Source organism: Herpailurus yagouaroundi, unplaced genomic scaffold (assembly GCF_014898765.1).
Source record: "Herpailurus yagouaroundi ecotype Mexico unplaced genomic scaffold, PumYag 202, whole genome shotgun sequence".
NCBI lineage: Eukaryota > Metazoa > Chordata > Mammalia > Carnivora > Felidae > Herpailurus > Herpailurus yagouaroundi.
Genome location: NW_024412433.1, coordinates 7,569,192 through 7,593,208, shown reverse-complemented (window position 1 = coordinate 7,593,208; position 24,017 = coordinate 7,569,192). Strand labels below are relative to the sequence as shown.

Sequence of the window (24,017 nt, the reverse complement as noted above, 5' to 3'; positions counted from 1 at the left end):
TTTGGTCACCTCAACTGCACGTTTGCCTTGCCCCAGAACGGGCAATCCCTCTTGCCCTCTGCGACTCTCCTGTTCATCTCCCCTGGGGGAGAAGGGAGCCCTGGGTCTGCTGACCGCCTTCCACATACCCCCAGGAAGCCCTCTGAGTTCTCATGGCATACCTGGGTGCCTTGTTTTCGTACAGCTGGTGCGCCTCTGAGTGTTCTAGGAGGCTAGTCATTCAGCAGAGCTCCTTACCGAGCACCTTCTTCCAGTCAGGTGGGTTTGGGGTGCTGGGGTGCCAAACACTGGGGCTATAGCAGGGAATAAGACAGATGCCATCCCTCCGTCCAGTCGGGGAGGTGGTGTGCAACCTCACGCTTCAGAGAAGAGTGATACAGACCGGTTAGCGCAGAGAGGGGCCCAAGCAGGGGAACAAGCCTGGGAGACAGGACAGTGTCTCAAGGCTGAGACTCAAGGGTACATGAGAGCCAGCCCACAGAGAGCCTGGGAGAGAAGGGGAGCAGCAGCCCCTGACCCCTGCTGGTTCCCCCCGCTGCAGGCTCGTGGAGGAGTTCATGCTCTTGGCCAACATGGCAGTGGCCCACAAGACCTACCGCGCCTTCCCTGCGTGCGCCCTGCTGCGCCGGCACCCCCCGCCCCAGACCAAGATGCTCAATGATCTCATGGAATTCTGTGACCAGATGGGGCTGCCCATGGACTTCAGCTCTGCCGGAGCCCTCAACGTGAGTGCCGGGAGTGTAGGGGAGGGGGAGACCCTAGCGGAGAAAGCCTCCAAGTCACAGGGGCCCTGGCCATGGGCCATGCTCCCCACCAGGACCAGGCCAAGGGAAGCCAGTCAACACCCATCTATCTATGGGCAGGGATCCTGTGGCCAGGGATGGGCGGGGCTTGGGTCCAGAAACTTTCAGTAAGGGGCTGAGATGATTGGAAGCCAGAGAATGTTTTTTATGGTAAGAAGGGTCAAATGTTTCCTGCCTGGATCTAAGCCTTATGGGGCTTGGGGACCCGTGACTTCAGCTCCGATCCCACGGGTGGGAGGCTGTTCCCATCTGTGCTGTAAGCCTGGGGTGGGCAAAGAGGCACCTTAGGTCGGACAACTGGAAACCAGTCTCTCCCTCCAGCCAATAAGACACAGACTGACCTCAGAGCAGGACATGGGCTGGGGGCTGCTGGCCCCCTGCAGCCCACCGTGGCCATCTGAGCATGGTCGAGCCCCTCAGCATACCCTTCCTCCCCAGAGCCAGGTCTCAGATGGTCAGAGGGTGACAGGGGCCCCAGAGCCAACCCAGGCTTGACTGCATATCACACGGGTTTGCTTCTAGAAAAGTCTGACCAAAACATTTGGAGATGACAAGTACTCACTGGCCCGGAAGGAGGTGCTCACCAACATGTGCTCCCGGCCCATGCAGGTAAGGAGGGGCCTCATCCCCATCCTCCCTTTTCTCTTAGGAGCATCCATGGCCTCCACACACACAGGAACTAAGGGGAGGGGTGGGGAGCACCCCCAGGCAGCACCTAGGACAGGTGAGCCCTGGGTTCCTGAGCCTGATCTGCCTCCTACACAGACTTGCCTGCCTCATCTGCTCAAGGACGGCTTCTACAGGGCTGTTAAAGGGCCTCGTTTGAGCCCCACTGCCCCCTTCACGTGGCCTCTGGGGCTCTGTTTCCTAGCAGAAGGCAGGGAGTCCCCACAGGGTGTACGCTAAGCCTTTGGTGCCCAGTCGCCACAAACCAGACCAGCTTAAGGAAGGGAATGGGGGCTGGTCAGCAACTCAGTTGGACGGGCACCCCGGAGGGGAGAGATTGTCTTGTCTCCTGCAGCAGCCTGCCCAGGGGAGCAGTCATCAGCCCCTACCACGGCTTCTGGACCCCAGGCAGAATTGTCTCCCTCTCGCCAGCTAGTAGAGGAGGATTTAGACCATGGGCCTGTGTCTGCAGGCAGGGTGACAGGCTGGCAGCCTAGGAAGTAGACAGTGAGCTTGCTCCTAACAGCAGGTGTCAGCCCTCTGGCAGGCGCAGGCATCTTGGGAAGGAGCCACCCCACCAGCCTGTCAGGTCAGCGGGAGCCACAGATACTAATGGGACCAGCTCTGGGCCCCAGTCTGGCTGAGGGGCAGTGACAAACCATTTTTCAGGGGCTCAGTCACTGCAGATTCAATCTGTTCACAGGAACCAGGTCACCTCAGCTGGCCACAGCCGATTTATTTTCTGACAGTCATATTTTCTGCCAGGAATGGAGTCATCCGGGCCCGTGTGGTCTGGCTGCCTTTCCCCTGCCCCCAGTCACAATTGTCTGCCCCCACCAAGCCCCTTAAAGCCACACAGAGGGGCAGGTGTGCCTGTGGCCAAGGGGTTCGATGTCACTCTGCCCTCCAGTTACTCTGAGATGCAGTAGCCCCTGGGTCCCAAGATCTACCTGTTGACTGTGCCGTGAGGGCTAATTGGGCTCCCGTGCCCTGCCCCCAGCCTCTGGAAGGCATCCACCTCCAAGGTCAGACTAGCCCTGGAGCTCCACGGAAAGGAGCCTTCCTCTCCCGAGTCACCCAGAGCCTTAAATAGAGTGGACTTCTGGCCTTGCCTGTCAGTAAGTGACCTTAACAGCCAGCCTTTGTCTGGGGAGCTGATGGCAGGGGGTTGTTGGAATTTCTGAAGTGCCCCTGTTCTCCCAGTCCTGAGAACTGGGACAAGGACAGGGGACCGAGCAGGGGCAGCAGCAGTGAGCACAAAAGTCCCAAGTAAGGTGCTGGAACTGGGCACCAGGGCTGTCCCCGGAGCATCTGGTCCCTGGGAACGCCACAGCCCTCACCCATCCCACCCTGCCCAGAGACACCTTCTCCAGCCGGAAAGGGGACCAGGGCCTCCGTCCTCCTCACCCCTGATCATCTGGGCCACCCCCGAGAACAAGGCCCAGACATGGCTTGGAGCGGAGGCTGCTCCCAGCTCTCCCGGGGACTTGCCCCGGACATAACCCAGGTCCCAGCAGGAGCTGGAGGGGAAGAGGTCTCAGGGAGCTGAGCAGGCCATCCCCAGCTGTGCCCTGGATTCCAGGGCCGACGTACACAAAGTAACTGGAGCCGGCTGTCCGTTTGGCCAAGTGCACAGGCGGGTGTGTGCAAACAGGGAGCAAGTGAGTGAGCACACAGGGGTGTGACTTTGGCCCTAGATGAGGAACCTGTTCTCTTGCTCCCAGGCAGCAGCGGCGTCCTTGATTCCCAGCCCCGGAAGCTTGGGGACCACTGGGCAAACAGCTGCGGGGACGGTGGCCAAGGCTCCCGGATGGCAGAACCACTATGGGCCTGGAGCTATTTGCTGGGCCCCTAGAGAAACCTGGCCTCTCTTCAAGCACCCCACTCCTCGTTTCTTCCCCTGCAGAAGGGCCTTTTGAACTCAGACCTCTTGAGTCTTGGCTCAGGGCAGCTTGTCAGGGACAAGAAGGGCTGAGGCCGGTGGCTGGCAAACCTCTCCCTCCCTTGGCTGGTGCAGGGTTGAGTATGGGGGGTACAGAGGTGCCAGGGTGCAAGCATCGCCTCTAGCAGGACAGGCATCGGGGCCAGAGGGCATGAGGTTGGTCACAACGAAGACTAGGCCTGGGCCACAGAGGAAGAGCCAGGCACCCCCAGTCGATTTCATTCTAGGCGGGTAGTAGGAGTCTTGGGCCACGTGATGGTGGCGGAGGTGGACTTCGTGTCCTTGCAGAGCCCCGTAGCCTCCTCGGCGTCTGCTGCTGCCTCCACGGGACGTCTGCGGCCCCTTGTCCAGCCTGGCCACAGGCCTCCCCTCTTCTCCCTGTTGCACAGTAGCTGCCCCATCCCCGTCCCGTGGAGGGGCAGACCAGAAACAGCTCCCTCCTTGTTGCCGGCGGTAACAGCCCCGAAAACTCGGCAGTGGCTGGCTGAGGCGGAGGATGAGCTCCTCCCCAGCTGCCCTCACAATTCAGCAGGTGGGCGGCCCTCCCTGAGGGCTTGGGTGGCCGGTCCCACAGGCCTCGGAGGGAGGAGGTTTCCAACCATCCTGAGGTTTCCCAGCACCCCCTGGGCCCCACAGAGGCGAGGTGGGCCCCTTACGGTGCTCTTTGGCCTGTTCTGCGTGCTGCCATCACGAAGGGTCCGGGCAGTGCAGGGCAAGGCCCACGTTTGTCTTCAGCAGGAGAGGGGCATGGGCATCTCGTGGCTCTGCACAGCCTCGTGGCAGCCACACTGGTCCCCTTACAGAGGGTGGCTCCTGGCCTCCTCGGGCCTGTGGTCGGCCACCTACAGCCTGGCAGTTCAGTCCACCCCCAAAACAGCCCATCATGAGACTCTGAGCATCACAGCCTGGGAGAGCAAACCCCGCCCTGACCTGGTCTGGCCAGGTTCTAAGACTCACCTCCCATCCCCCCAGATGGCACTGTACTTCTGCTCGGGGACGCTGCGGGACCAGGCACAGTTCCGGCACTATGCCCTCAACGTACCACTCTACACCCACTTCACCTCCCCCATCCGCCGCTTTGCTGACGTCCTGGTGCACCGCCTCCTGGCCGCCACTCTTGGTAAGACAGCACTGGGGTAATGCAGGCTTGTGCCTACCTGAGGGCTGCCCAGCCCCAGAGCGGGTCCCATGGCTCTATGTAGAGACTCCAGGGGGCAGACGGCCTGAGCAGCGGGGGAGCCTGGGCCCAGAAACACCCTCTGTGAGCATGCTGGGGGTGGCTGCAGTGGGGCTCATTAAAATCCTATACAAAAGCCGGGGCTCGAGGACCCCAACCATGGCTGCCCACCTTGCCGGAGCCTCCGGAGCTGAGCAGCAGGAAGGCCTCTGCCCTGCATGGGTTTCCCAGGCCCCACCTTGCCTGGGCAGGGAGCACCATGCTTCCCGTCACCCAGCCGTGGCCGGCACACACACAGCACCTTGCCAGCTGCCCCGCACCCACCCTCTTCCCAGGCTACAGGGAGCTGCCGGACCTGGAACCCGACGCCCTGCAAAAGCAGGCCGACCACTGCAATGACCGCCGCATGGCGTCCAAGCGCGTACAGGAGCTCAGCACCGGCCTCTTCTTTGCCATCCTCGTGAAGGTGAGGCCACCGGCCTGGCAGCCCCTCCCCCTCACCTGCCCCACTCCCCCTCCTGGGCACCTGTTCACGAGGCGCCCTTAAGGAGCTCATGGGCCTTCGGCAGCTGGGGTGGGCCCTGGGGGTGATGGCATGTCCTGTGGCCAAGCCTCGGCTAGAGCTCCGTCCTGCAGGAAAGTGGCCCCCTGGAGTCAGAAGCCATGGTGCTAGGCGTCCTGAACCAAGCCTTCGACGTGCTGGTGCTGCGCTACGGGGTGCAGAAGCGTGTCTACTGTAATGTGAGTGCCCACGGCCACCCAGGCCGGGGTTGGGGACCTTCCGGGCAGGCACAGTGCTGAAGCGCACCCACTATGACATGGGAGCCGGGGACCTCGTGGCGTCTGTTGAAAGCCCTCCCTCCTCTCACAGACCCACCGAGCTGCATCGACCGCACACTGTGCTTTCACTTGCGTGTCCCCCAACCCTCTGCTGGGGTCTCCTCCATCTCTCTCTGGTCTCTGGGGGTTCCTGGCCCAGGGACACACGAGCATGGAGGATGGGAGCACAGCGCAAGGTCCTTGATGTCCTCATGTGCACCGGAGAATACAAGCTAAGGCAGTGACAATGGCGTGTGGCAGCCGAGTGTATATACCCCCCCGACCTTGCTACCCTCTGCCGCCCGTCGCCAAGCCCACTTGTTGAGCCACGCCGGGACCCCCAGCTGCACCTGCCTAGGGTGAGGGATCCAGGCCAAGAGTCAGGCTTGGGCCCCTTCCCGAAGGACCCAGGCAACCAGAGAATGGGCCCCACCCTAGCCAGTGCAGGGTGGCAGAGTGTGCAGGCTTTGGGGGTGGAATTTTTTATAGGAATGTGAAGGAAGGAAAGATGAGACAATGATCCAGGGCCACTCTGGAAACTATGTCCCCTGAAGAGAAGGAAGAGACCGGCCCTTGCCTTGGGTCCTGCCCTGTGTGATTATTTATTCAAGGTTCTTTCCAGGGGCACTTGGTGCCTGTGCCAACGCCATCTGAGGGGCCTGTTTCAGCTGACCTTGTGGTTGGCAGGACACCACCTGGCCCTTGACCCTGGCTTCGACTTTCTTGACATCCAGAACACTTGGGGGAGTGCAGAGCCCCGTACATGGAGTAGAATAAGCATGGAATTAATACAGTGGAGCAAAGCGGAAGAGACAGAATGGAGTCCAGCTGGAATCAATCAGGGCTCTTGCCCTGAAGTTCATTGAGCAGGACAAAAGTTCAGGTCTAGGTCATCAGACAGATTTGGGTCTGCAGACAAGCCAGCCCTCAGCCTGTGTTAACAGACCCAGCACCCGCAGGGGGCGGCACCCCTCAGCCTTGGGTTCCCCGGTCCACCTTGGGCCTCAAGTAGACAGCCCCTGATGAGCCAGGATAGACCCAGCCCCTGCCGCTCAGCACTCGGTCACCCTCAGGTCCTGCCTTAATGGAAGATGGCCTGGCAGGGCCTTCCTAAAGCTGGCCGGAGGTAAGAGCCAAAGGTGGGGGTGGTCCGTAGTCAGAGGTCAAGCAGCCGTCTGCTGGGAGTGGGGCGGGGAGCTCCTTCAAGGCCGGTCAGAAGCTGCCTCCCAAGCAGCGGGCAGCCTTTCGGGGTCAAAGGTGAGGAGGCGGCACGCAGAGCTTGCACCCCACAACACAGGCGTGTGTACCCCCAGGCGCTGCCCCTGCGGTCCCACCACTTCCAAAGGGTGGGCAAGAAGCCGGAGCTCACGCTTGTCTGGGAGCCTGAGGACCTAGAGCAGGAGCCGGTGCAGCAGGTCAGAACCAGGGGGTGGGGCAGCTTTTCCAGAATGCCACTGTGGGCCCGCCCGCCCCTCAGCTCTCGAGGAGCCTTCCTCCCGCGGCACCCCTGCCCTGCCTGCCCTGCTGCCCCTCCTGCGCCCCCACCCCCACCCTCAAGCACTCAAGCTCCCGGTGGGCTTTCAGCTTCTACCTGCGAGAACCACACGGCTCGCCCACATTACCTCCTTCGGGCCACGGCTTTCCGGCACTGCCTTCCCTGCCTTGGGGACCCGCTGCGGGGAGAGGACGGGGTTCTGCCTGTCCCCGTAGAGCAGGGTTTTCATTTTGGGGGTCCTTTTGAGAGTCCGATGAAAACTGTGGACTCCCTACCCCAGAAATTGCACGTAAGGTCTTCCCCACAGCACGCTCTGAAGGCCAGCCCCAGACCCCGGCTGTTTTTGCGGACACTGAGCGCTCACTTGTGCGCCAGACGACGGACACAGCCGTGTGTGCTTCCCTCACTTCCCACCAAGGCCCCCTGGCCTCAGTCCCCGAGCAGGCTCGGCTTACAGATGGGCAGACAGAGGCCTAGAGGGGCAGGGCGAGTGGGCCTGGGGCCCAGCTAGATGGACAGTGGCAGGCCCTTGTCCCTCCCGTCCCGCGGGACCGGCCCCTCACGACCCGTTCGGGTCACCACGCTGGCTCTGCTCTGCTGCAGGTCGTCACCATCTTCAGCCTGGTGGAAGTGGTGCTGCGGGCGGAGACCTCGGCCCTCAAGTACAGTGCCATCCTGAAGCGGCCGGGCCCCGAGGGCCTCCCGGGCCCGCGGGACGAGGAGGAAGCGTGACGGTGACGACGGCCTCCAGCCCAGCCGCACCCCACCCACACCACTGCCCCACCCGCTGGCTTTTAGGAATAGGACCTTTTGACACCAAAGGGGATTTTTAATTTGGTTTTTAACGACTCAGGGTTTTTGTTTTTATTTCTTCATTTTGTTTTATTTTTGCAGCTCAGTTTTTAAACAAACCGGAGAGGAGAGGGTGGGGCCGGACGGAAGGCTGAGGCCCGGCTGGTGCTTAACCAGAGCAGAACAGGACCCGGTCCTCCTGGGAGGCCAGCCCCTCTTCTGCCTGCCCACCCACTGCCTTCCCCTGCCCAGGAAACCGGGGGTTTTCAGCAAATCAGTGTCATGGAATAAAATCAGGTGTGAATTGTGGTCTGGTGTGTGGGGCACCCCTGGGAGGCCAGGGCCGCAGGGTCCCCCTTGGACCCAGGACTGGGGACCTGGCTCGGGCTCCACCCCTCACAGCTGAGCTGAGATCGCCACCCTCTGGAACCTTTCTGTCAGTTCCAGGATGATTCACAGAGCTGGCCACATGTCACACTGTTGCCAGGGCCTCATTCTGGCTGATTAGAAATGTAATTAGTATGCAAGACAGCAAGCTCAGCCATCACCCTGCCTCAGGTGGCTGTGTCCGTCCCTGCCCCCACCACTTCCTCTCTGCCTGCTGGCCTCAGGATGGGGGAGGCATGGGTCCTATAACACCCCCCCCCCCCCCGCTTCAGGTCCTAGGCCAGAGCTCTGAGTGGCCCTGTCCACACCCCCTTGCTTCAAGCTGGCCCCTCGGCACCTCCAGCGCCCGTCCCAAACCCCGGCAGCACCCCGTGGGGTCCTGGCCTGCCAGAGGGAAGGAGAGCCCTCAAACTGGCCTTCCCCACCAGGGATGGGAAAATGGGTGCCTGGTGGCCCTAGGCTGGCCTACTCACCTGCCTGGCATCGTCCTGAGCGCCCACCAGTGGCACCGTCCTCGGGGACCCAGGGACAGAGATGGAGGGCCGTTGGGCGGTGCCGTCTCCCCAGCTGGCCTGACCACGGTCTGCACTCCTTCCCCACCTAACTGGGAAACCACAGATCAGCTTCCCTAGGAGCTGCCAGGAGCGAGGGTGAACGGTGCCCCTGGCCCCGGCTCCACCGTGCCATTTCCTCTGGTGTCAGTATTAAGCCCATTTGATCTGGTGGCAGTGAATTTCCTTCAAAGAAAAACTCAGTACGATACCTGGGAGGAGGGCCTCGCAGGAACTGGAGGGCTGATGGAGCCGTTGCTTTTGTCCACCGGCAGGCCATGGCCCGTCCTCATCCAGCACCGGGCTGGGTGTCAGAGGGGAAGGGAGGACACCGTTGGGTTCCTTTCTCTTCCTCCAGCACCCTAGCCAGCCTTCCAAGTGTCCATCTTGCCACCCCCTCTCCGTTCCTGTCCCCAGAACCTTCTCCTGCAGCCACGTATCTGGAAAGGAAGATGGGCGAGGGTCTGGTGGTTTGGCATTTGGAGGAGGAGGTTTCTGGGTGTTTGCTGTCCCGGGCAGCCCGACAGAGCCCCGGTGCTGTCCCCGAAGGCCTCCCACGGAGCCTGGGAGCTGGGGGCAGGGCAGAGCCCCCATGGAGTGGCACCCCTCAGGGCAGCGGTGTGTCAGAGCAGCCGGGCTCCCTCTCGAGCAGCGTGGACTCAGACCGGACCCCCCGAGCCCTGGAGAGGCATAGCCAGCTTGGTCAGCAAAGAAGATCTTGGCTCCCGGCACTCGCTTGGGAGTCGCCCTGATGCACTCTGGAGCCATGGGGGCCATTGGGGCCCCAGCCCAGCCCCACCCCATTTGACAGAAGTGGAAACTGTACCCAGCAAGGAAGCAGGCCTCTGGCCAGAGTGACACAGCGAGACTGCCCAGCCAGGACCAGGGCTCAGGCACCTGCCCGCCACTACCCCCCCCCCCCCCCCGACTGCCTGTGGGCCCAAAGGAGGCGGCCCAGCACCCTTTCCAAGTCACCGGAGTTCGTCTTCATCCCCTCCCCCGGCACACGGGGCTCTGGGGGAAGCCCACGGAGGGGGCCGCCCCTCCTGTGTCCCCACGTGATGGAGCTCTTGACAAAAGGATGACCAGCACAAAACCTCGTCAAAAAGTAAGACTCGCTCATCCCTTCGGCTGCTCCAGAACCACTGCATGCTAGTACAGGCAGGAGCCCCAGACCCCACGCGAGGCCCTGTCTTTCTCACAGGGCCACCTCAGATCACCGTGCGGGGGGAGGCGTCATGCAAATAATGTCACTACAGGACGAGGCTCTAGCAGAGCTCCGAGGCTGGAGAGCATATTCCAAGCCATGAAGGGACAGTAGCCAGGTGACACATGGGCCCCACATGGGTGAAGAAACTGAGGCTTGACAGTATTGGACTTAATCACGAGCTGTGAAGGTCAAGGTCATTAGGGTCAGAGAGCACTGAGAGGATGTGCAAGAAGATGCACGGACCTTCTGAGCTGGCCAGAGACTCTGCACTCCAAGGGCTGTGAAGAGCCACTGGAGGTTTCCAACCAGAGCTGTGCCACAGTGTGGCCTCTGTGCCTTCAGTCAGCCCTATGTTCTCGGGGCCGCTGTCCAGAGGGGACTTGTGTCAGTAGTGCGGCAGGTGGTGGTGATGGCATGAAGGTAAAGCAGGAGAGGGAGGTCGAGTGTGGGCAGGGCCTCAGGGAGCAGACTGCTGGCTATTTGCAGGCATGGGCCCTGAGGTCCAGTGCCATCTGGATGGTGGAGGGCGTGGGAGGCTGGAGCGCAGGAGAGCCAGCGAGCTGGGACAGTGAGGACTTTCCTCACGGGGGGAGCAGATGAAGGGTGCAAGCCAGCTAGTGTCTCTGCTGAGAACAGACCTGGGACACGGGGTGGGGGGGAGGTGGGGGCAGTACAGAGGCTGGGCCGGGGCTGGAGTGCTGGATGGGCTGGGAGGGGGGGGCAGTACAGAGGCGGGGCCGGGGCCGGGGGCGCGCGCAGCAGTAGGGGTAGCAGCCGCAGGTAGATGTGGGAATGCCGGGTTGGGCCCTGAAGTGCAGGACAGTGGTCCTCTGGCCGGGCATCCTCAGCACACAGCCCGGACCGGAAGCCTGGAAGGGCTCAGGACTGAAAATCCAGGGTCGGGAAAGATGGGGAGAAGGAGCCAGAGAGAGGGGCCCTTGAGCCTTCAGGAAAACTCCTGTCTTTTGATTACAAAGAAAAGAAACCCAGTGCAAAGTGGCTCTGGGAGGAGGGAACTGGTAGGAAGATTGGATGTGAACTAGCAGAGGAGGGCGGGAAAGCCCGCCGTGAGGGAGGTAGGGACGCGCCACCCCTCCAGGTCACCTTGAGTGGCTCTGTCTCCCTTCTCCGTTTCCTCTTCCCTTCCTCCTGGTGTAAATCACTTCCTCCACCACGACCTTCTGGAAGCTCTGTATCTTGCAGCCCACCCTCTTGGAGAGAAACTGACACCCTCTCCCAAGTTAGAGAGACCCCAGGAAAGAATGGGGCGGCTGCCCACCCCTGGCCCATCAGAGAGCCGTCACGGGGCAGAATGGTAGCTCCCGGGGTCTCTGGCAGTTGGGAGGGATGGGTAAGAAGCTGGGGAGCTGGTCCCAGGAAGAGGCCACACCACTGGGGAGACACAGCACCAGATGCCCCCCGCAGCTGCTGCAAGCACAGAACAGTGACGGGCCCCGAGGTGGGAAGCTGGAGGCCAGGTTGGAGGGACCGTGATTATCCAGGCAAGGTGAAGGCCTGAGAGAGGGAGCAAAGCCCAAATGTCCCGACAGAGCTGGCACCAGCAGGTGCCGGAGTCACGGGCAACATTGGGCTCCCCACGGAGGAGGCGGGGAGGAGCGCCCTGGGGGAGTGGGGGCAGAGGAGGGGTGGGGACAGCAAAGGCCAGAGGTTGGATTCCTTCTGGGGACAAGAGAGCCTCAAACGCTGCTGCCGGGGGTTGAAAGCATGAGGCAGAGTCGTGCAGCGCGTTGGGGCCACGCAAGTGGTGCAAAGCAGCAATCCTCGCAGCAGCCGAGACAGGAAGCACCCCAAGTGTCCGCCAGCACAGGAATGGATAGAGATGTGTCGCATACACACAACGGAATATTACTCAGCCACGAGGGAGGACATCCTGCCAGCTGTGACACCATGGGTGAATCTGGGTGACATCATGCTAAGTGAAGTGTGCCAGGCACGAGACAAATACATGTTCTCACTTAGGTGTGGAGTCTAAAATCATCAAATTCGTAAAAGCAGAGCAGAATGCTGGTTTTCAGGGCCAGCCGGGGCAGGGAGGAAGAATGGGGAGGTGTCCGTCGAAGGGTACGAAGTCTCAGTTGTAAGACATGCAAGTTCCGGGGACCTCGCGTACAGCATGGTGATACAGTTAACGATACTGTGTCGTGTGCTCGAAAGCTGCTAAGAGGGTAGATCTTCAGTGTCCTCACCACAGAGAGAAAATGATCACTATGAGGTGATAGATATGTTAATTAGTTTGATTGTGGTGGTCATTTCACAATGTATACATATTATCAAAACACCAAGTTGTACATCTTAAGTGTATACAATTCCTATTGTCAATTTATACCTCAGTGACGCTGCTAAATAAACAAGTAAATACAAATGGCGTCTGTGTGCCTCCCCCTTAAATCTGGACAGGCTCAGTGGCTGCTAATAGGCAGAAATGTGGCAGAAGTGACCCTGTGCTAGTTTCGAGGCCCAGGCCTTAGGAAACTGGCAGCTTCCACTCCCATTCTCTGGGAATCCGGCTGCCATGTTGTGAGGAAGTTCGAACAGTTCTGTGGAGAAGCCCTCAGGGAAAGGAGCCCGTTTATCAGCCACGTGATGGAGCCACGTTGGAAGTGGATCCCCCATGTCCCCCCCCCCGCCACCCCAGCTGAGGCCCCAGAGGTCAGACACAAACTGTCCCCTCCAAGCCCTGCCCAGATTGCAGATCTGTGACCAATAAATGTTGTTTAAGGTTGTTTGGGGATGGTTGTTATACAACCATAGATACCGAGAACAGAATATCAATAGAATATGTCCACGGAGCTTAAAGTTAAAAAATGAAGAAGTAAGTCATTTAGAAACAGTGGTAAATGTCAACACAGAAAGCCAAGAGAGGGGAAGGTGGCTGCCTCTGAGATGGAAAAATGGAGGGAGAGAGACCGAGAACTGCTGTTTTTTGTTTTGTTGCAACAAACCTTACAGATCTATTTGATAGTTTAAAACTGTATTCACATGTAACTTGGATAAGAATAAAAACAAAAACAAACCACCCCCCCCCCCAAAAAAAAATACTTTCCTTAGCAAGAATGGATCTACAACTGGTTTAAAAGGCTTTTTGTACATTCAGCAACAGGGATGTTAAACAGTCCATCATTCCCGTCACTAAGATAAAATTCCTGCCAACAGGTTGCCTGATACTCCCAGTGAGTTCAAATGCCACCCAAGGCTTCTACTCAAGACTCAGGTGGCAGTCTGGGTCGCGACAGGTCTCAGTTGCCTCAGTGGAGCCGCTAGGGACCGTGTTGGCTCCATGTCTGAGCCAAGGTCAAGGTGTCCAGGTTGAGAAGGTAGGCCCTGGGCAGCGAGCCAGCCCAGAAGCCGCCTGCCATCAGTCAGGCCAAGGGGAGAGACAGAAATGCTGATGGGAAGGCTGCTGGCCCTGCGTGGTGGCTCCTCAGGAGGGCTGACCTTGGGCCCGGGCTGGGCACTGACCACACAGGCCCAGTGCATGGGTCAAATCACAGATTTCAGGGTCGATTAGAGTTGAGAGGGGGTTTTGAAGTAGGTGAAAGATGTAAGCCCCGGTGAATGGAAGGAGGAGAAAGACCCCTTTCACGGCAATAAAGAAGATTCTGGAGATGGGGGGGAGGGTACTTTAAGCACTTGGAATGATGACTTTGAATTTGCACATAACTGAGGTTACAAATTTAAAACCTACTGCAAATCTCTTTGAACCTTTTTTTGAGTTTTTATGGTTTGGGGATTTTTTTTTTAATATATAGAAAGCAATTTTAGGGGGGAAGTCCATTTAAGTCGTTTATTTTACTTAAAGTTGTTTGCCTCAAACGGTTTTGTGAATGGCGTTGTGTAATGTTCACAGATCGTTCACTGCTCGGTTCTGGAAAGCCTTTAGCTAAATGTTGAAGAGGCAACAGAAACGGAGGTACATGCCTGCTCTCATATATTTCACCTTAGTAGATTTTGCCAACTAACCAAGGTGCTCTTAGGATAAGACTGTCCTGCTTCTTAGGATACAAAACTCAGAGTTACATTACTGCATACAGTTAGAGGAGTGAGCTTTCTTTCCCTCCCATTGTGTATCCACGACCAAGTCACCTGTCAGCCATGGACGTGTCTTTCCTGCATCACCCTAAGAAGAATGACCTTGAGCCATGGCTCAAGGAACAGCCACCTGCCCGCCCACCCTGCCCTTGCCACCGCTGCCACCACAGGGCAGAGGAGAGGCCTGACCTCGGCCCACTCGGCCAGCCCACTCCTGCACCCCCACCCTGGGGCAGGCTGAGACCCCGGGGAACCATAGGGGAGGGGGATGTGGTGATGTTTCCTGCCCTGCTGGTGGATGGTCGGTCCCCTTATCTGTACCCCATCCCACCCCCACAAATATGTGACCCAAGTTCCCCCGTAGAAGGGCCGTGCCTAGATATTCCTCCCACCCAGGTAGGTAGAATGGCCCAGAAGGAGGCCTTGCCTACACACCTTAATTAGGAATTTTTTAATACTTGTTTTCTAGGAATAAGCCACTTTGCCTAACATTTGGCCCGTTGGCTTTCAAACGCTCAGCTTTGATAACGTTCAAGACCTGACCTGCCTCTTTTCAACGATTAGGGTTTCACCTCCCTCCTCCCCCACTCCAGGATTGCCTCTGTCCCACGGCCCTGTGCTCACAGCCCTATGACATCAGTACTAATTATATTTTTCCATTTCACAGAAGAGGAAATTAAGGCTCGGGCGAGGTTAAGTACTGAAGGACACCCATGCTAAGTGCTGGAGACCCAGCCCAGGCCCCGACTCGCTGCAGTTGGACCCTTTGGTCTTTGCCAACCTGGGGGTCTGTAACGCGGTTTATTCTGCATCAGTCGAACACCTTTTTGCTGTCATCCCGTGTGAAGAGGCTGTCCAGCAGGAGGAGGAAAGGGAGCTCGGTGAGGCTGGCAGAAAAACAGCCACTGCAGAAGAGGGATTTGGGGAGGGGCTGTTTCGAGGGGCTTTGCCCGGGGGGAGCCAGCAAGGAGGGCGGGCACGGAGGAGAGGGCGGATCCCTCGGGCCAAAGTGCAGAAAGCCACACCAGGTCCCAGAGTCTCCCCTCCACCGTGATCACCAGCTTTCCTGTGCCAGTAACTCCTCCACCTGCCTCTGCCTGTGCTTCCCCCACCCCCTCCAGCAGCACCCTGGAGGCTGACCTCAGCCCAGCCGCCCCTCCTCTTCACGCCCTCCTCCGCCTTCCTGAAGCCCAGCCGGGCACCAATCCTCCAGTCTGTCAGTGGGGATTGTATCCAGGCTTCTCTCCTGCCCGGATCCCCCAGCATTACTTCCCGCTCCTCTCCAGGGTGGTCTGACGCTGGCCAGGGGAACCTCAGTTCTTCCCCTGGGACAGCGTCCAGGACCATAGCTCAAGTTTACATACCACCCCCCGCCCCGCCACCTCTGGACAGGAAGCCCCTCGCTGATTGGGTCTGATTTGACCCCTCTAGGTCTCCAGGATGACTTCATGTGGTCAGTGCTCAAGAGATTTACTGAATAGAACGGTCTCCTTTAAACAACTAGTAGCTGCCCAGCTTCTGGTTTTTGCCTCCAGGACCCTCACTGAGACCTTGAGCCAGTGTGGTGAGGACAGCTGCAATGGCCCCATGAGCATCTGAGGGCTTCACCTCCTGAGCCTCAGTTTCCAAGGCTGGTATAATGGGCTCCCTCTATTAACAGTTGTCTTCTGGGGCCTTCCTTTGGGCTTTGCAACCTCTCTCTGACCCCTGACACCAAGCTGGTGCTGACCTTGTGCGGGTCACAGTTCCCAGCGTGAGGGCAAGTGACTTGGTATGGTGTAATCCCTGGGGTTCCCAAGTGTACCCCAGCATGCACTTAGCTCAGCCTTAGATGCACTCAGTTTTGCTCAGCCCCAGAACATATCTCGGCAAACTTTTCCCCTCCACGGTCCCGGGGATGCCCCCAAGGTCTGTGCTGTCTCTGGTTCCTTCCAAAGGCCCCCAGGGCCCAAAGTGGCCCCTGCTGGGGCCATTCTCCAGTCAGTGCCCATCTGCTCCTGGGGAAGGGCAGAGCCTAAGTCTCTTGAACCTGGAACAGGGACCACAGACACACAAACCACAGAAAGGCAAGGGGTTCTCCCTCCCCTGCTGCCAGTGCTTTTCACGTGACCCCCGAAGAACTCTTTCATTGAGCCCGTGACCCTGGCCATGGCCGCTGCTCTCAGCTGAGTGCTCCTTCCTGGTCCATCAGCTCCCCAGGCCACGATGCAGCTAATTGCTCCATGAGCAGCATGGTCCCCGTGACTTTCTTGATGGCCCCCTGCTCAGGCCAGGAGGAGAGGCAGGCGGGCCAGCCTCCTCTCCTAGCCCCAGAACTGCACAGGCAGGCCTGGCCAGAGAGGGAGACACGTCATCAGAGGTGCAGTGCCACTGTGGCTGGGAGGGGCTAACATCTCTGCCCTCCCTCCTGCCTGCCAAACTCCCAGGTGGCTTTAGGAGGCTTGGTACCCCCTGATCCCAGGAGGTCTGCCCATGAAATGAGGGCAAAATACAACTTGTGTTCGCTTCCAGCATCCCCGCCTGAATGGGGACACTCCTACTGTTTCGACAGGGCTGGTGGGAGGTTCAAATGGGAGACACTGTCCCTAGAAAGAGGTGCCTCGGTTTCCCCCAAAGTGTTCCCCATCATGCTGAGGGGTGTTGTCTTTTGGCGATCAACAGTCATTCCCAGCTCCTGCCATGCTCCCCCTGAGTGGCACGGCCGTCACTACATCTCCTAGGGGTGGTGTCACGGTGAGATCAGGAGGGCAGGAGGCAGGAAGGAGCCATTCCTCCGTGGGGCAGCGGCAGCTGCTACAGGGTAGGCAGGCTCAGCATCACCCTGGGTGCCTACCCACGCCCTGTGCTGGGGGCCGGGAAACACCCTGAACAGCCACCGGTGGTAGATGAGGGTAACGGTGGAGGGTGCCAGGGCTCCAGATGGGGCCCTTCAGGACAGGCCCTTCCTTCCCAGGGAGCAGACACACCAGGACAACCAGACTGGCGGCTGCACAAAGCGAGGCAACTCCCAGCCTGAGCTAACAATTACCCAAGAGGCGTTATCTCTCTCTTTTTTTAATGTTTATTTATTTAGGTTTTTTTCGGGGGGAGGGGGGAGGGCACTAGTGTGGGAGGGGCAGAAAGAGAGAAGGAGAGAGAATGCCAAGCAGGCTGTGTGCTGACAGCACAGAGCCCGACACGGGGCTCGATCTCGCAAACCACGAGATCACGACCTGAGCTGAAGTCGGGAGTCAGACGTTTAACCGACGGAGCCGCCCAGGCGCCCCAAGAGGCATTATGTCCTGCTCCACACCCAGAAAGACCAGAAAGAGCTTGCTGCCTGCTGATTTGTCATCCTGGGCCGCAGAGGAAGGACTATAACCAGATGTCATCACAGGTGATTCAGGCCCAAAGGTGCCTTCCCACGTGGCCTTCCTGGTGGCCCCGCACAGCCGGGTCATAGCTGCAGGCTTCGAATGTGGACAAACATACTTTGTTTACTGCCCGTGACATGCGGTATATGTTCCGTCTCCGGTCCCGCTCAGGCACGTGACAAAGTTCACAAGAAACGAGAGCTGAGGCGCCTGGGTGACTCAGTCGGCTGAGCGTCCGACTTCATCTCAGGTCATGATCTCATCGTCTGTGAGTTCGAGCCCCGCGTCAGGCTCTGCGCTGGCAGCTTAGAGCCTGGAGCCTGCTTCAGATTCTGTGTCTCCCTCTCTCTCTGCCCCGCCTCTGCTCATGCTCTCTCTCTTTCTCTCAATAATAAATAAACGTTAAAAAAAAAAAAAAAAAGAAATAAAGAAACGAGCTGATCACAAATGAGGATTACCTAATGTCATCCTAGGAAGGGCTTATGGTCACGGTCCTGGGGATTTATTACAGAGAAATGAAAACGTATGTTCCCCCAAAACCTGAATGAATGTTCATAGCAGCTTTACGTATAACAGCTCAAACTGGAGTCAGCCCAGATGTCTGTCCTTAGATGTTCACACATCTAAACACTGTGGTCAACCCATCCTACAGAATACACTCAGTGACACAAAGGAGTCAACTATTGATATGCTTCGATGAGTTTCTAGGGAACTGTCCTGAGGGGGGTGGGGGGAAGCCAACCCCAAAAGACTATCTGATTCCATTTATGTAACTTATTTTGTCACGGAACCTGGTCTGGATCACCTGGCAGAAGAACCAAACAGCACCCGGAGATCTTGGAAGGCAGGAGGTTTATTTCACACCAGCGGGCTCAGAGGACATCACTCTCCAGAGGTCTGAGTCCTGAGCGTAAGCATGGGGGACAATTTAGAGTCTGTTATTTCTGCATCCAGCATTCGTAGCAATTTGGCAGGAAGAAGAACCAGGAAGGGGAGTCTTCGGGCAGGGACAAATTCCCCTGTCAGTCCTGTCGGCCGTCTTATAACAGATTCTTCCCTAACAATTTGAGATGACAAAATTTTAGAAACGCAGGAGAGGGGTTAGGGACTGAGCAGGGGTGTGGGAGGGAGGTAAGGTGGTTATAAAGGGATCTGTTCCAATCTCCGGGGTTGGAGCTGTTCGGTATCTTAACTGTAGTGGTGTTTACATGAACCCACGCATGGGACAAGATGGTACGGAACCTACATGCCCACACGAAGGAGTTCATGCAAAACAGGGGAACTCCGAATAGATATCTGAGAATCTGTGACTTTGTGCCACCTGGGGGAAATTGGGCGGCATCCAAGGATTCTCTGTATTATTTCTTACAACTGCAGGCGAATCTACAGTTATGTCAAAAATTCCAATTGATAACGGGGATGGGGAATTCACTGGAAGACTAATCTTGGAATAATAAACCTTTCACCTACAGCCTGGTAAAAAGAACCAATTAATTAATTAAGGACCTGCCCAGGGGTTAGTCTCCCCTGACCTTTAGCCAAGAATTTCCCTAGCACAGCAAGATGATGCAGGGGACAGAGGAGCTACGGGGACACTTCAGAGGCCAGGAAGGATGCCTCCCAAGGTGCTAGCTCTCCTCAGATGTAGAGGACAGCCAGGTCAGTGTGGAGGCGGCCCCAGGAAAGCTCTGCTTGAGAGGTGGGGGCTGGGCAGGGAGATGCTGGCGGCCAGGATCTTGGCCAGATGCTTGGTCCCTGGTTTTGGGGACCAACCACGTGGCTCAGGTGGTGAGGAGGCCAGAGCGCAAAACGGAGCTACCGTGGTCCACTGGGGTGGGCAGAGTTGGGAGGAAGGTTTTTCTTCTTCGAAAAAAAAAAAAAATGTTTAAGGTTTATTTTTATTTTTATTTTTTTTTAATTTTTTTTTTAAACGTTTATTTATTTTTGGGACAGAGAGAGACAGAGCATGAACGGGGGAGGGGCAGAGAGAGAGGAAGACACAGAATCGGAAACAGGCTCCAGGCTCTGAGCCATCAGCCCAGAGCCTGACGCGGGGCTCGAACTCACGGACCGCGAGATCGTGACCTGGCTGAAGTCGGATGCTTAACCGACTGCGCCACCCAGGCGCCCCTAAGGTTTATTTTTAAGAGAGAGAGAGAGAGCTCACACAAGCGAGGGAGGGGCAGAGAGAAAGGGGGACAGAGGATCCAAAGCGGGCTCTGAGCGGACAGCATCGAGCCAGATGCGGGGCTCAAACTCAACGATCGTGACCTGAGCCGAAGTCTGTCCTGCTCAACTGACTGAGCCACCCAGGTGCCCCCCAATTTTTTTTTAATGGTGGGGGAAAAGCACAGCACAAAATTTACCATCGTAACCACTTGTAAGTGCCTGGCTCAGTAGAGTGAATGCGGGCTGTGGCTGTCGGACAGCAGCTCTCCGGGAGGTTTCCATCTTCAACACTGAAACTCTGTTCCCACTAAACACCTCCTCCCCCGGCCTCCTCCTCCTGGGCCCTGGCAACCAGTTCTATGCATTTGACGACTAGAGATGCCTCATCTAAGTAGAATCACACAGCGTTTGCCCTTCAGTGACTGGCCTATTTCACTTAGCATCATACCCTGAGGGCTCATCCATGTTGCAGCGTGTGACAGGATTCCCTTCCTTTTTAAGGCTGAATAATATCCCCTTACGTGGACGGACAACGTCTTGTTTATACGTTCATCTCATGATAGACACTTGAATTGCTTCCACCTTTTTGCTACTGTGAACAAGGCAGCTATGAACATGGGGGTGCAAATCTCTCTTCCAGACCTTGCTTTCAAATCTTTTGGATGTACACCCAGACGTGCGGTCGCTGGATTGGAGGAATGCTTTTGAACCGGTCTGGTCACGGAAACCTCTTTGTTCCTTATCAGATGCCATACCTGTGGGTATTCGTGGCCCATGGAGAGAAGAAACTCAGCCCTGGGTCCTCTCTGCCTGTCCAAGGGAGCAGAGGTCAGCCTCACGTACACTGGGTCCCCACCCCTGCCTGCCCCACACACATGCACGCACACGCGAGAGCCCCACAAGGCTGGCCCGTAATTGGACACAGAAATGAGGTTCCACTCTGTCACCACTAGCCCCACCCTTTTCCACAGCACAAGGGACTCTGGGTCCAGTCTCCTGGGCACCCTCTGAGCCCAGCACCCTCCCCACCTGCCCACACCAGTCCTGGTCAGAAGCCAGGCCACCCCCGCGTGCCTCCTTTCCCATGTCTTGAGGCCTCACAGCCTCAGGAGGCCAAACCCAGGCCCCTGGCCCAGGCTGTGTGCCTCACACCCCACCTCCCTTAGCACCCAGAACCGAGCCTGTCCAAAGCTGGCTCTCAGAAAACACTGAACAAGTGAGGTGAACGAAGGAGCAACAGTGCTCCCACAAGTCTGTATGAGCCAAGGGTCGGGAGTGGCCCCTGTCGGGGTGCCTTTCACCCAAAGGAGATGTGCCCCCTCAACCCCACCCACCCTAGGGAGACTGCTGGGACCATCCAGTGCTGGACAGACCTGCCTTTTCCAGGACCCCGGCCTTGAGGCTTGCCCAGCCACGCCCTGCCACTTGCCTTCTACCAGTGTGACTTAAAGTCACAGGGCGGGGGCAGGGTCAGCGTGGCCACCTGGGACAATGGGAGGGACATGGAGCCTTTTACAACCAGGAACAAAGTTCTCCCCTGACTTAAGCCCGGGCGGCTTGTACTGCGGCTGGTACCCACGTTCTGGCTCCCCCAGGGTCCCAGCCTCCCCAGAGTTCTGGCCTTGCAGCCCTCCCACCATCCCACAGGCATGCAGGGAGCCTGGGTGCTGCTTCTGCTGCTGGGCCTGAGGCCACAGCTGTCCCTTGGCACCATCCCAGGTAATGAGGCACCTCCCGGCTGCCCCCCATGTATAGGACACTCCCCCAAGACTGACCTGGCTTCCACTCTCCCCTTGGCCAGTTGAGGAGGAGGACCCAGCCTTCTGGAACCGCCAGGCAGCCCAAGCCCTGGATGCCGCTAAGAAGCTGAAGCCCATCCAGACGGCTGCTAAGAACCTCATTCTCTTCTTGGGGGACGGTGAGTGTCAAGGCCTGTCCACCCCCTGTGGCTCCCACAACCCTCGTCCCCAAGGCTGCCAGTGGACACAGACCAGCCCTGGGGACTCGGGCCTGACAAGGTGTGCTCCTTCAGGGATGGGGGTGCCCACGGTGACAGCCACTCGGATCCTAAAGGGGCAAATTAATAACAAACTGGGACCCGAGACGCCCCTGGCCATGGACCACTTTCCGTATGTGGCTCTGTCCAAGGTAAGGGCTGGGTGGCCTCGGGGTGCTCCCCACCAGAAGGGGGCGGGTGCCCAGGAGTGCGACAGGAGGGAAGGCCCAGGAGGCTTGGGGCCGGAGTTCGGGGACCAGGGTGGCGAGGGTGGGCCCCTGGGCTTGGGTCAGAATCTCGGGTATCTGATGGAGCCAGAGGGGAGCTGAGGGTGTCTCTGTCCCCAGACATACAACGTGGACAGACAGGTGCCAGATAGCGCAGGCACAGCCACAGCCTACCTGTGCGGGGTCAAGGCCAACTACCAGACCATTGGACTGAGTGCAGCTGCCCGCTTTGACCGGTGCAACACAACACAGGGCAACGAGGTCGTCTCTGTGATGTACCGGGCCAAGAAAGCAGGTGGGCTTGGGGCCGGCTTAGCGGGCAGGGGCAGGATCAGAGACCTCGGGGGCTCACCCTGAGCTCGGCCACCCTCAGGGAAGTCCGTGGGGGTGGTGACCACCACAAGAGTGCAGCACGCCTCGCCAGCCGGCACCTACGCGCACGTGGTCAACCGCAACTGGTACTCAGACGCGGACATGCCCGCCAAGGCCCGGAAGGAGGGGTGCCAGGACATCGCCCAGCAGCTCATCTCCAACGTGGACATTGATGTGAGCCGCAAAGGGCAAGCAGGGGGACGGGGGGGGGGGGGCGCGGCGTGTCTCCACCGGCCACAGTCCCAGGCAACTGAGGACCTCAGCTCTGGGGCCTGGCAGGGTCTCCCGGAGCTTGGGGTGGGGCCCGAGGTGGCGGAGGAGGGACCGCCGGGGACAGGCCACACCCACAGACCTGAAAGGGGAGCGTGGGGCTCTCTGAGGAGGGAGCAGGGGCCAGCCGGGCCCCACGCCCACCTGCCTAATCCTTTGGCTACAGGTGATCCTGGGCGGAGGCCGAAAGTACATGTTTCCCAAGGGGACCCCAGACCCTGAGTATCCGAGTGACGCCACACAGAACGGAATCAGGTTGGATGGGCGCAACCTGGTGCAGGAGTGGCAGGACAGGCACCAGGTGATGGGGGCCCAGAGGTGCACGGGGCACGAGAGGGACACGGATCCAAGGGCTATGGACTGAGGCCTGGCTCTGCACCCTCCCCGCCCCCCCCCCCCCAGGGTGCCCGGTACGTGTGGAACCGCCAGGCGCTCCTTCAGGCTTCCCAGGACCCCTCCGTAACACACCTCATGGGTAATGACCCCAGCCACCCCCACGTTCCCGCTCTGGCCTCCCGTGTCCTCAGAGGGCCAAGCGTGCGCCCAGATGTTCACACCCACTCCCCGGCCTACCCGTCACCACCGGCCCCCTTCCCCACAGGCCTCTTTGAGCCAGGAGACACGAAATACGAGGTCCACCGAAACCACACCCGGGACCCATCCCTGATGGAGATGACGGAGGCGGCCCTGCACCTGCTGAGGAGGAACCCCCGGGGCTTCTACCTGTTTGTGGAGGGTGCGTGGCAGGCAGCCCCTTGCGGAGCACGGAAGTGGGAATGGCCAGGGCGGGCCGGGCATCGTCCACCTTCCACGCGCCCTGCCCGCAGGAGGCCGCATCGACCACGGTCATCACGACGGCAGGGCTTATCTGGCACTGACGGAGGCCGTCATGTTCGATTCTGCCATCGACAAGGCCAGCCAGCTCACGAGCGAGAAGGATACTCTGACCCTTGTCACCGCTGACCACTCCCACGTCTTCTCTTTTGGTGGCTACACGCTTCGAGGCAGCTCCATTTTCGGTAGGCCCAGGAGGGTGGCAGGGTTTCCTCAGTTATGTGGCAGAAATTGCTCCGACTCTCCCTTTCCTCATCTGTCAAACGGGGCAATGATAGCAACCGCCTTGTAGGGTTTTTGTGAGGATGAAGCCGGCGAGGCCCAAAGTGCCTCGGTTTGCTAGGTGTAGCCCGTGGAGGCCCCCTGGCTGCGGTCAGGGCGATCACCGGTCCCTCCTCCCTGCAGGCCTAGCCCCCAGCAAAGCCCATGACAACAAGACCTACACCTCCATCCTGTACGGCAACGGGCCCGGCGGCTTCGCGCTCAAGGACGGCCCCCGGCCCAACGTCAGCGACAGCCAGAGCGGTGAGTGCAGCGGCGGGCGGTCTGGGGGGAACTCGAGGGAGGGAGCCGCCGGCCGCCCGGCGGGCCCTGACCCTCCCCCCCCCCCCCCGCCCTCCGCCCAGGGGACCCCTCGTACCAGCAGCAGGCCGCGGTGCCCCTGCAGTCCGAGACCCACGGCGGCGAGGACGTGGCGGTGTTCGCGCGCGGTCCGCAAGCGCACCTGGTGCACGGCGTGCAGGAGCAGAGCTTCGTGGCGCACGTCATGGCCTTCGCCGCCTGCCTGGAGCCCTACACCGACTGCGGCCTGCCGCCCTCTGCCGGCCCCAACGACGCCGCGCCCCCGGGCCCGGCCGCCGGCCCGCCGTCGCTGCCCCTGCTGGCCGGGGCGCTGTTGTTGCTG

At 59.0% G+C, this 24,017-nt stretch overlaps 2 protein-coding genes and 1 long non-coding RNA gene across 7 annotated transcripts in view; 2 read left to right on the top strand and 1 right to left on the bottom strand.

The window, feature by feature from the left end:
- DIS3L2 (DIS3 like 3'-5' exoribonuclease 2) overlaps positions 1–9,490 on the top strand; it is a 354,030-nt gene extending 344,540 nt beyond the window's left edge. For all 5 annotated transcript variants that reach the window (XM_040450689.1, XM_040450690.1, XM_040450687.1 and 2 more), the window contains 7 exons: positions 542–725; positions 1,326–1,412; positions 4,384–4,531; positions 4,924–5,054; positions 5,225–5,329; positions 6,721–6,822; positions 7,506–9,490. In XM_040450689.1, the coding sequence (XP_040306623.1) occupies positions 542–725; positions 1,326–1,412; positions 4,384–4,531; positions 4,924–5,054; positions 5,225–5,329; positions 6,721–6,822; positions 7,506–7,634 (886 nt within the window). In that variant the 3' untranslated portion in view covers positions 7,635–9,490. The remainder of the gene's footprint in view (positions 1–541; positions 726–1,325; positions 1,413–4,383; positions 4,532–4,923; positions 5,055–5,224; positions 5,330–6,720; positions 6,823–7,505) is intronic.
- Positions 9,491–17,622: 8,132 nt separating this feature from the next.
- On the bottom strand, positions 17,623–20,696 carry LOC121014426 (uncharacterized). Its single transcript, XR_005783209.1, has 2 exons — positions 19,612–20,696; positions 17,623–18,302 (listed from the first exon to the last, which is right to left on the bottom strand). It is a non-coding gene; the product is annotated as an uncharacterized LOC121014426 (long non-coding RNA).
- Positions 20,697–20,911: 215 nt separating this feature from the next.
- ALPI (alkaline phosphatase, intestinal) overlaps positions 20,912–24,017 on the top strand; it is a 3,692-nt gene continuing 586 nt past the window's right edge. The window contains exons 1-11 of the mRNA XM_040450341.1: positions 20,912–21,133; positions 21,216–21,332; positions 21,447–21,562; positions 21,758–21,932; positions 22,011–22,183; positions 22,446–22,580; positions 22,682–22,754; positions 22,881–23,015; positions 23,107–23,298; positions 23,519–23,638; positions 23,740–24,013. Of these exons, the coding sequence (XP_040306275.1) occupies positions 21,064–21,133; positions 21,216–21,332; positions 21,447–21,562; positions 21,758–21,932; positions 22,011–22,183; positions 22,446–22,580; positions 22,682–22,754; positions 22,881–23,015; positions 23,107–23,298; positions 23,519–23,638; positions 23,740–24,013 (1,580 nt within the window). The 5' untranslated portion in view covers positions 20,912–21,063. The remainder of the gene's footprint in view (positions 21,134–21,215; positions 21,333–21,446; positions 21,563–21,757; positions 21,933–22,010; positions 22,184–22,445; positions 22,581–22,681; positions 22,755–22,880; positions 23,016–23,106; positions 23,299–23,518; positions 23,639–23,739; positions 24,014–24,017) is intronic.